The 11,867-nt window shown below is 38.2% G+C and overlaps 1 protein-coding gene across 1 annotated transcript; it reads left to right on the forward strand.

Annotated features, from left to right (window-relative positions):
* The first annotated feature begins 2,044 nt into the window (after positions 1-2,044).
* Positions 2,045-3,365, forward strand: LOC129755391 (antigen 5 like allergen Cul n 1-like). Its single transcript, XM_055751846.1, has 4 exons — positions 2,045-2,077; positions 2,145-2,403; positions 2,472-2,707; positions 2,967-3,365. Exons 2-4 carry the CDS (start codon positions 2,392-2,394, stop codon positions 3,193-3,195), a joined length of 477 nt encoding a protein of 158 aa, XP_055607821.1. The 5' UTR covers positions 2,045-2,077; positions 2,145-2,391; the 3' UTR covers positions 3,196-3,365.
* Positions 3,366-11,867: the final 8,502 nt, after the last annotated feature.

Below are 11,867 nucleotides of genomic sequence, written 5' to 3' on the forward strand. Positions count from 1 at the left end.
ATTTTGATTACTTTATAGATGCTGTAATAGATAATTTACAGTATTTATATTTATTCAGATAATAATTGTGTGAATGCTAATGAAAAAAGAAATAAAACTAACCAATTAATCTTTTTCTCTACTTCAGCTTCACTTCAGCTTCAAACTTCAGCTTTGATGAACCATGGAAGGAAAGGCAAAACGTTTACGTTGCGTTCTTGGCCGGACACAAATTTCACCTAGAGGGAGAAAAGTGGCAGTGGCAACTCGGTTCTCTTGCCTCTCGGGGCAGGCAGTCGAGGTGGAGGAAGCTGAAGTCGTGACAAACATTTTCCCAGAAATAGTATGGACCGAGGCGCCTACGACGAGAGTGGCGGCAACAGAAGTTGGTGTGGTCGAGAAGAAGGCGGTGATCAGGGAATCTAATCGGCAACCATCGGAAGAACAGTCAGGATCGGTACTACCGAAAGGTAAGTCAGGATACACGGTTCAGCGGTACAGTCGTGATAACAGTACCGAAAAAAATTATTTCCACTCACCACTTCGGTGAAACAAAACGATGTTAAATAAACTTATTTTCAGACATTTGTTTTGATTTACTTTTATTCGAAATTACAGTATATTTCTTAAAAAAAATACATAGTTCCTTTCGAAAGCGTATCAAAATTTGATAAAATTCTGAGTTGTTATGATTCAGATCGTTCAGACGAGCTTAAAACTTTTATGAACAAAAACAACTCAGAATTCGCGAAAACCCCTACAATTCATTTCTGAGTTATGCCGCTCTAATCAAATTTGAGTTTCCCCAGTTTTGGCGCATTTTGAATTGTTTTCCTTCAAATCTGAGTCACGGAGAATTAAAGTGTAGTGTGGACTCGGCTTAACAGTGTAATAAGGCAGCTGATTTCTCATGTTTACATTTTCTCGGCATATCGTTTTAGGGTAAACATAAAAACAACATTACGCATGTTTAATGACCAGATAGTAACGAAAAAAAATTGGCAATGGCCTTGGTGAGGGGAATATAAACTATTTTTTATTAAACTAATTGTAAATTCATAACAAGCTTAGACATGAAGGTTAATGATTTTAATTAAAGAAATTTTTAAAAGAAAGCATTGAACTGTGCTTATCATCAAAGATCAAAAAGGTGACCAGTTGGTGCTTACATTTTTCAAAACAAAAACAAAAAGTTACTCTTCCACAATCTGTCTCAGGAAATACTCTATACTGGTCACCCGGAAGCGTTTTGTAATCAAACTTGCAATAGGTTTCGTCATTAATTAAAACGCACACCGATTTTGACAGAACCCTGGAATGACCAGGGTTGTATCAAAATCACGCTAAAATATAGTGAAACACTGTTTATCTTGGATCACAGAACATAACCTGGACCTAAATAACGCTACAGATGAATGCCGGCGAAGATTATAAATCGGATACTCTCCGTCGGTAGACGAAGACTACGATGACGGCTTCGGCCCCTTAACATTATTATTTGCACTTGCACCCATGCATATGAAGCACTTAACTTGTTTTTTTTTATGTCTGTCGACATCACGACATTCGAATGACTTGTGGCAAACTCCATTACATCGTCAAGGTAATTGAACCTTAGGGTCACCAACTTTTTAGCACTTTGAGTACTTGGCTCTCCAGAACTTCCACTCGGCGATAGCTCTCGTGCCATTGCACTGTCACATATATTTGCAATTGAATCTTTGTTTTGCTTTTTGGTTACGAAGCATTTTTGAGGCAGACGACCTTTGAGATATTTTATCATAAGTGGTTCTCAAACATATGAAAGATTTCAAGATTTGATAGCTGGGCTCAACCATAATGCTTTTCCACCTGTTTTGAAGAAAAGTCCGTTTTAAATGATCACTTGATTACATCTCCTAACATCAATGAAATGACATAATGACTCTTCAAATTTACAAGCCTTCGATGACTTAGTCATCAATTATTTTATTGTTTAATTTTCACCTGATTAAACAGCAATGTTTAATAGATATCATTCGTATAAATGGAGGAATCCAGCATTCGTTACTGAAATTGAAATAAGCATCCATACCCAACATGAAGCTGTTGTATGGAGGTGAGTAACCACTCATCAATATATCATCATCTAAGAATGTAAGCTCACTTTTTTTTTGAAATTTCAGTAACGTTATTAGCGTTAATTCAAACTTCGCTGCAAGCTACCGACTATTGTGCTATTGAAAATTGTCCTGAGGGCAAGCACGTAGCCTGCAATGCCTCTACGACTTTCGGGAATCCAACTGGACAGTTAGTAATACTGAATGCTACCGAGCAAACGCTGATTCTGAACCTTCACAACACCTATCGAAATAAATTGCTTTGGGAACGGAGAAAAATGGTGCTGGAATATTGTTCCCCAAGGCTTCTAGAATGAGAACTATGGTAGAAACACACGTAAAAGCTTAAAGGTTGCATTGACTTGACTATAGTTTGTTAAACTTCCATTCTAGCGGTGGGACGATGAGCTGGCATATTTAGCTGGATCAAATGCTAGACGTTGTGAAATGCAACACGATCAGTGTCGTAATACCGAAAATTTTCCTTACGCTGGCCAAAATCTGGCAATTTATTCGACCAACGCAAGAAGCTTCAATGTGACAGCACAAATCGTATCAATGATCAACGCTTGGTATAAGGAATCGTTGAACGTCAATATTAAAGACCTAGAATCCTTGTCGGCACCAGAGTAAGTCCTTTGAAAATATTTGATCAAATCTTTTACGCGTAAATTTACTAGGTTTTTATTGTCTAACGGATTTTATTGCCAGATTTCAAAATGTAGCAAAAACAACAACAACAACCGTTAGACATCTTCCTTGAGAAATACCAAAGAAAATGGTCGAAACTTAGGCCTATCATAATATAAGTTGTTTGCTTGAAGTCCAAGATCGAAAAATAGCAAAACATATATTAAACATATGTTTATTTTACTTTTTTTATTCCAGTTTTCCTATCATACATTTCACCCAAATTGTAAGAGATACATCGAATGCCATTGGTTGCGCTACATCTACGTGGAAAGAAAATGGTATGACTTATTTTTATTTGGTGTGCAATTATGCAGTGGGCAATTTGGTGGGAGAACAAGTCTATTCGACGGGATCAACCGCATCAGGATGCACAACTTCAAATAATTCACTTTATACAGGCCTATGTAGTACGCTCGAGCCTTAAATAAATAGTTAAATCAACCAAAATACATGGAACTTTAATAAATTGGTTTTTGAACCCTAGGTTTGTTTCAATGCATTGTTTGTATTGGTTTATAAAATTGTTTTAAAAAGTACGATGCAACAAACGAACATTTGTTTTATTACTCCTCGTACGGATCTTTACTTTAGGAGGTCTCAGATATACTTGGAAATGTCATGAAAACTTCGCTTATTAAACGATCTTTTTCAGCAATTTTTTTTTCGAAGATAGAAAAAAATCGAAAATGTCCCATCCTCTTGACAAATTCAAAAAATGAGAAAGATTGACAGAAGATTATACAATTTGACAAAACTACTTTAAAAACAATCTAAGTTTTTGAAAAATAATAAAAACAACTTTTTTTTTATTTGTACATTTTTTTTTAATCGCTTCAACTACATCCTTATAAAGTATTGATACTTAACAGCGCCGAAGTCGAAATCCATTTACAAACGTTACATTCAATAGAAATGCCCCCGAACTAAAAAAAATCCTTCACAACATCGTTAATTAATTTATCGGCCTTATCGGTGAAAAGTGATGTTCTTTTTAGCAAGAACATCTTTTTTTTTTTGTAAATTCTTTATTTGAAACGGCTCATACCTTTAGGCTTTTAGGAGCCAAACTTGTTTTGTTTGATTATAATTGTGTGCTTATATCTAGTTCATTTTTATAGAAAAAGAAGATAATAATAATAATAATAATAATTCATGTTTTATTCGTGTTACATAAGATATTTACAATCTTTTTTAAGTGTTACATTTGGGATTGTGTGGTTTTGATTTATGTCTAATGTTTCTGATGCACTTTCATATTTAACTAGAGAGAATCAATTGTTACCTTATAATGCAAATCTTGATAGTGAAGCTTTCTTGAATTCCAATTTCGATTTAATGGATTTAATAAGGGTACGAAGATGATTCCAGTTTGAGATGCCTCTTACGAGAAACGAGTTGTTGTAGTAGACTGAGCTATGAGGTGGAATGACAAAGTTAATAGTTCTGGAGTTTCTTACAGGAATAAAAAGTCTTTTAATGAATTGAGGACCGCCTCTGGTGACAATTCTATGGACTAAAACGCACGATCTATGTTTATAAAAGTTATGAAATGGGCAACCAATCAACGTTTTTTGAAGATGAGAAACACTTGAAAATCTAGACAAAACCATAGACATACCGGACACATGAGTTCAATGCTACTCGGAGTTTTTCCAGGGACCTAGCTGAGCAATTCGAATAAATGAAATCTCCATAAATGAATAATGGATAGATGTAGCTTTTGAATAGTTTTAATTTAGTTTCTATGTCGCGGTGCCTTGTGGTAAGATTAAGCCTTTTTAAAGATCCATAGATTTTGCTACATTGTTTATTCACTTGAATTTTCCATGACAGTTCATGATCAAAAACTATGCCAAGATTTTCAGCAAAATTAGTAAAGGTTATCGCGGAGTTCGCCAAGCAAAGACTCGGTAATTCTGAAGTTCTGTTCCATCTATTAAAAAAAAGAGCTTTTGTTTTTGCGGGATGTATAGGTAGAGAATTTGAGTATGACCATTCATTTACTTTTTGCAAATCATGATTGATCTTCTCACAAACTTCATTTATTGGCGTTGATCTGTCAGAGCAAAAATATATTTGCACGTCATCTGCAAACATTTGAATACTGCAGTATTTAAGAACTGGGGGAAGTTCGTTTATGAAAAGTGAAAACAATATTGGACGAAGAATGGAGCCTTGGGGAGCTCCTGACTCAATCGGCGTTAGGCTTGATAAACAATCGTTTATGAGAACAGCCTGAGTACGACCCTGAAGGTATGATTTGATCATTTTGGCTGCGGGTCCGGAGAAGGAAAACTTTGAAATCAGGTATCAGGTATCAGAATGGGGGTAGGCTTAATAGCGGCACGTTATCCAAACATACGGGAAAATTGTGCCTAGCCTTTTTTTATCCAAGATTTCATCATTTACCTGAGAAACCTGAAAAACCTATAAAAGGAAGAAATAAATTCAATCTATTTAAGATGGCATAAAGCCTTTCCACTAGGGATTATTAGCATTAAAGCTCTTTTCTACATTCGGTAAGGAATGATAGAATGCTTTTTAAGTTTAATTTCTTAAACTCAGATTCGCTTAAAGCGTAAGATCCCAGAGTACGAAAACGTAGTCTGGCAAATGAGGGACAGTTACATATAAGATGGAAGGGATCTTCCACATCTGATTCACAACTAACACATACTGGAGATTCAGCACGCTGAATGTTGTGCATGTGATAGTTGAGTTTACAATGACCGGAGAGTGCTCTGATCAAGATGCTGCAATGAGATTTATTTAAAGTTAATAAGTAACTCGATATGATTGGAGATGGTTTTTCTAAAAATAATTTAGTTTGACGACAAGTGTCCAACTCTTCCCAGTATCGTTCATGCTGGTTAGAGGACCAAGTTTGAATTTGGTTTCTGAACCAACATGGTGATATTGGGACAGCCGGCTCTGGTCCGTAAAATTCCTTTTCCGACCCAGCTCTAGCGAGTTCGTCGGCGCATTCGTTTCCAAAAATTCCCTTATGTCCGGGTACCCATAGAAGGTTTAATCCATTGCCTTCAGCAAGTTCTTCGATTGCTTTCCGGCATGCGATTACCAGTTTTGATCTAGAACTGGAAGCACTGAGTGATTTGATAGCTGCTTGGCTATCTGAACAGAAATAAATTGTTCTGAACATAATCTTCTTTTGAAGTGCAATTTGCACTCCATACATAATAGCATATAGCTCAGCCTGAAAGACTGTACAATATTTTCCTAGAGGTTGAGCATATTCTATGTTCAACTCGTGACAGTAAATTCCTGCACCTGCACGGCCGTTTGATAATGAACCGTCAGTATAGAATACAATATGAGAGGACATTTGGTCCTCTACGAAACCTGATAACCATTCTTGAGGAGAAGGAAATTTGACTTTAAACCCCATGTAGGGAAAACTACTCGAGAGTGTTAAATCGTTTGGCGCTAGATTAAACTTGTTTAATCTAACTAATTCAGGCCACACATTTGTATGACTCGATGATCTTTCGATATTTCCTGACAGCCAGAGACCAACTGCCTGTAGACGAAAAGCACATGAGAAGGCTTCCTGTTTTAGGAACAAGTGTAGAGGTTTGATAGAAAACAGAGCCTCTAGTGCTGCAGTAGGAGTTGTAGTGAACGATCCGGACATCCCCAAAAGACACATTCTTTGAAGGTGATTTAGTTTAGTCCGAACTGTTGCAACTTCTCCTTTCTGCCACCACACTAGACACCCATAGGCCAGAATTGGTCTTACTATTGTGGAGTAAATCCAGTGAATATGTTTGGGTTTGAGTCCCCAGTTTTTTCCGATTGCACGTCGGCATTGACCGAAGGCCATGCATGCTTTTTTGATTCTGAATTCGATGTGATCAGACCAGTTTAATTTGGAGTCAAGAATGACACCCAAATATTTAACTTGATCAGACACGGTGATTTCGGAACCATAAAACAGCAGAGGGCGCACCCCGCGGGTGATACGTTTTTTAGTAAATAAAACAATATTAGTTTTTAGAGTATTAACTGAAAGTTCTACATGAGAACACCATCGTTCAACAGAGCGCAGAGCTTGTTGCATTATATCAAGTAATGTGCTTATGCACAAACCTCTTACCAGCAGAAGATAATCATCTGCGAATCCATAGGTTGGTATTCCACGGTCATTGAGTTTTCTCAACAAACCGTCTGCAACTAGGTTCCACAAAAGAGGTGATAGTACACCTCCCTGTGGGCAACCACGTGTGCTAACTTTTGTTATTGAAGCCTGTCTTAAATACGAATGAAGATTCCTGTTACTTAGCATTGCGCTAATCCAGTTAGTTATAACACTAGGCACTCCATGAAGTAGTGCCGCATCCATTATTGATGTAAACGAGACATTATCAAATGCTCCTTCTATGTCTAGAAATGCTCCTAGACATGATTCTTTCTGTGAAAAACTATTTTCAATATTATGTACTACGTTGTGCAGAAGAGTTAATGTTGATTTTCCTGTTTGGTATGCATGTTGTGTCGCATTAAGCGGATGTTGGACAAGGCATTCTTGCCTGATATGATGATCAATTAAACGTTCAAGTGCTTTTAATAGAAATGAACTTAGACTAATAGGACGAAAGCTTTTGGCTTCGTCGTATGATGATCGTCCCCCTTTAGGGATGAATTTCACGGCTATCTGCCGCCAAAGTTTAGGAATATATCCATGAGCAAAACTGCTTATCATTATTTTTCTTAATGTGTGTTTGAAATGATCGAAACCTTTTTGAAGCAAAACTGGAAATAAACCGTCACTTCCAGGAGATTTGTATTGAGCAAAACCATCGATTGCCCATTTGATCGATTCTGTAGTAACTATTTTCCGAGCAAAATGCAAGGAATCTAGACTTCCAGAAAAGAACTCAGGCTCTATCGATGAATCTTGATCAACACATCCTGGAAAGTGAGTATTGAATAGACAACTTAATGTTTCTTCGTCGTTTGATGTATAATCACCACTAGGGGTTTTAAGGTATGAAACCTGATAATCTTTTGATTTGGCTAAGACTTTATTTAACCTACTTGCTTCGTGCAAGCTTGAAATGTTTGTGCAGTAGTTCTGCCAACTTGAGCGTTCGGCAGCTCTTGTTGCTTTCCGGTAAGCTCTGCGAGCCAACTTGAAGGCATCAAAACCTTCCGTGCGCCTTCGGTTCCAAGAGCGTCTGCAGTTTTTTCGTAATTTAATGAGATTTGAGTTCCACCATGGTGTACTGTTTTTGTTGAATTTCAACGTTCGTAAGGGACACGCTTCTTCATAAGAATTTAAAATAATTTCGGTGGTTTTTGCAACCACTTCATCCAACTCAGAAGGAGTAGTAATTTCAGGTGTATATCCATGAAATTTAATAGCAATATGCTCCAAATATAGGTCCCAATTAGTTGTTCTTGGGTTTCTGAATGTAATTGTTTCTAAAAACTCACCTGAGTGTTCAAAATAGATAAACCTGTGGTCAGAAATCGATTCTTCGTTAGGCACATGCCAATTTGAAATTTCCTGAGAAATTGTTCTAGAACAAAGTGTGATGTCAATCACCTCATCTCTGTCACACCTAACAAAAGTTGGTTTATTTCCTACATTTAGAATTTCTAAATCAGTGCTGGTTAAATATTCCATTAAATTTAAGCCTCTCAGATTGATATCTGAGCTACCCCATACAAAATGATGGGCATTGGCAGAGGTATATTTTGTGATTCACAGAATGAAATGACATTTTTTAAATCATCCGTAGGGGATGGTTGTTCATATGGTGAGTATGCTGAACAGTAGATGTATTTTCTATCAGGCAGTGAAACCTGAACGACGCAAATGTCTCTTGTTGTTAGATTGGGTATAAGTGTTGCATTTAAAGAATTGTTTATCAATATACATGCACGAGGCATTATTCGGGCACTAGTCATTCCAATTACACTGAACACAGTAAAGTTTGGTTTGAGCAAATTCCCTAAGTAAAAAGTTCCATTTCGGAAATAGGGTTCTTGGACCAAGGCGATTGATGCAGTTCCATTAAGGATTAAACGACATAAGTTAAGTGTAGCGGTTCTTTTGTGCTGCAGATTTATCTGTGCAACCTTAATAGAAAGCATTTCTATCAAAGAATTCCACACATATTTCCATCACACACAAGAACCACTGCACCTTCATATCAACGCATGAAGCGGGGTATCCCATACAGGATGAAAATTTAAAAATCGTGTGTATAATCTGAATCCCACGAGTTGCCAGGAAAAATACGGCCCTTTGCACCAGTGCCTGGCTATAGTGCTGACCTTAACAACGTTCTGCTTAAGATAGGATTATTATACACCCTCCTACCCCCACTTTGGGGCCCGCAGGCACAGAACCACCTTGAAGCGAGTGTTTACAAAATTTAGGAGAATACAACTCGTGCATGCGCATTAATAGCAATAAGCACAATTGGTGAATCCTCCCTGAAGAAACTTGGCTTGGAACCAAGCCAAGGTTCCCCCCTCCCAATGTGATAGTCGCATTTGAAGAATGACTAACGCATATGGGAAGTACTGGATAAGTCGCCTTTTACGACGTGGACCAGTATCCCAGTGGTAGTATTCTATAAGCCGCCACCACACAGCTAAAGCTAAAGCTGAGCTATGAGGTGGAATGACAAAGTTAATAGTTCTGGAGTTTCTTACAGGAATAAAAAGTCTTTTAATGAATTGAGGACCGCCTCTGGTGACAATTCTATGGACTAAAACGCACGATCTATGTTTATAAAAGTTATGAAATGGGCAACCAATCAACGTTTTTTGAAGATGAGAAACACTTGAAAATCTAGACAAAACCATAGACATACCGGACACATGAGTTCAATGCTACTCGGAGTTTTTCCAGGGACCTAGCTGAGCAATTCGAATAAATGAAATCTCCATAAATGAATAATGGATAGATGTAGCTTTTGAATAGTTTTAATTTAGTTTCTATGTCGCGGTGCCTTGTGGTAAGATTAAGCCTTTTTAAAGATCCATAGATTTTGCTACATTGTTTATTCACTTGCCTTTTCCATGACAGTTCATGATCAAAAACTATGCCAAGATTTTCAGCAAAATTAGTAAAGGTTATCGCGGAGTTCGCCAAGCAAAGACTCGGTAATTCTGAAGTTCTGTTCCATCTATTAAAAAAAAAAAAACTTTTGTTTTTGCGGGATGTATAGGTAGAGAATTTGAGTATGACCATTCATTTACTTTTTGCAAATCATGATTGATCTTCTCACAAACTTCATTTATTGGCGTTGATCTGTCAGAGCAAAAATATATTTGCACGTCATCTGCAAACATTTGAATACTGCAGTATTTAAGAACTGGGGGAAGTTCGTTTATGAAAAGTGAAAACAATATTGGACGAAGAATGGAGCCTTGGGGAGCTCCTGACTCAATCGGCGTTAGGCTTGATAAACAATCGTTTATGAGAACAGCCTAAGTACGACCCTGAAGGTATGATTTGATCATTTTGGCTGCGGGTCCGGAGAAGGAAAACTTTGAAATAAGTTTTTCAATTAACTTCTTGTGAGACACTCTGTCAAAAGCTTTAGCAAAGTCTATTAGAAGAAGTATAGCGAGTCCTGATAGATAGGGAAACATAAGAACATCTTAAGAATATTAAATTTTCTGGAGGAATAAAAATAAGAAGAAATGAAAAAGTAAAATTTTTCGCTTCCACCAGCGTTCACCTTGCCATCTCAGTAAATTTTACCTTTTTTATTATTTTCTGTGATGCGGAACGCGATTATCTCATTTGAATTTTACAGACGGGTGGTTCAAAAATAGAGTTATATTCCGGAATCAAAACATTGGGGGCTTTGGCCTTGCAGAAACGTCATACTCCTCGGCAATGGAACGCATCGAACAATGCAAGATGGACGCATAGGCTAATCCCTCGACTTTCAGACTGGGTAAATCGGAAGTATAGAGAGGTCAACTTCTACATGGCGCAGTTTCTTTCGGATCATGGGTACTTGAAGCTCGGTTTAAGCTTATCAGCTCGCCTTATTGCCCGGAATACGTAGATACGGAGGAATCGGCAGAACATGCTATCTTTGTCTGTCCCAGGTTCATTCCAAGGCATCAACAACTTCAAAATTTGAACGCTGAAAACATTGTGAGCGAAATGTGTCGCGACGAACAGTCGTGGCATGCTATAGTCGACGAAAACTCGCAAATCATGCGTGATCTGATAAGAATCAGGAAAAATGATGGACGGAGAGAGCGTCATAGTCAACCAAATTTGACAAGCTTAGAAGGTCTTGGGCCTCGTATGACACTTCAATTCAAAAGTAACGCGATCTTAGGGCGCGGTATAACCCTAATCTGGACTCATACGTGTGGTGGGACTTAAAAGGTCTCACGTACTCGGCTACGATCTTTTCTGCAGCAAAAGGAAGCGGAGATACCATTCGGAGTGGTCGTGACGGGATTCTAGTTTGGTAGTCTTTCAATCGGCCATGCCTCGGTGGTAAGAAATCCTGCGGGAGTGGATGCTGTGACGGGCGCGAGTTACTTTGAAAGCGTTACCATGCCAATTTCTTCGGCACACGTTCCGAGGTCCCCGGGGTAGTGGATGCTGTGACGGGCGTGAGTTACAACGAAAGCGTTACCTAACCGGTACACGCCTCGGGTTCTTTCGTACCAGTCTGAAGTTGGCGATAGAGGAAAAGGAGAAGGAGGAAAAAGGAGAAAGAGGATAAACCAGAACGATGATCAAGGAGAAAGACCAAAAGCGAAGAAAATGGGAGACGCTAAAACCGTCTCGAGACGAGCCGTCTCCTAGTGTGGACTAGTCCACACTAGGAGACGGTTCGTCTCGAGACGGTTGCTTATACTTGTTTATGTTTACATGTTGGTTGCTGAAGGTCTCCCAAACTTATCGGGAGACTTGAAACGTGCATCTCATCAAATGTAAAGATAAACAAGTCTTAGCAACCGAAATCGCAGTCCAAGTTACCTAGTGTGGACTAGGCTTTAGGGATGGTCATTGTGTTGACGAGACGGAGACATCAATTTTCAACCAAAATTCGGTAAAGCTGTGTGTTGGCAAGCCATATGTGAGTG

Source organism: Uranotaenia lowii, chromosome 3 (genome assembly GCF_029784155.1).
Source record: "Uranotaenia lowii strain MFRU-FL chromosome 3, ASM2978415v1, whole genome shotgun sequence".
Lineage (NCBI taxonomy): Eukaryota > Metazoa > Arthropoda > Insecta > Diptera > Culicidae > Uranotaenia > Uranotaenia lowii.

Coding starts and splice junctions, on each gene's coding strand:
- LOC129755391 (XM_055751846.1), top strand. Junction 2,708..2,966: donor GAATCCTTGTCGGCACCAGA/GTAAGTCCTTTG, acceptor TTTTTATTCCAG/TTTTCCTATCATACATTTCA.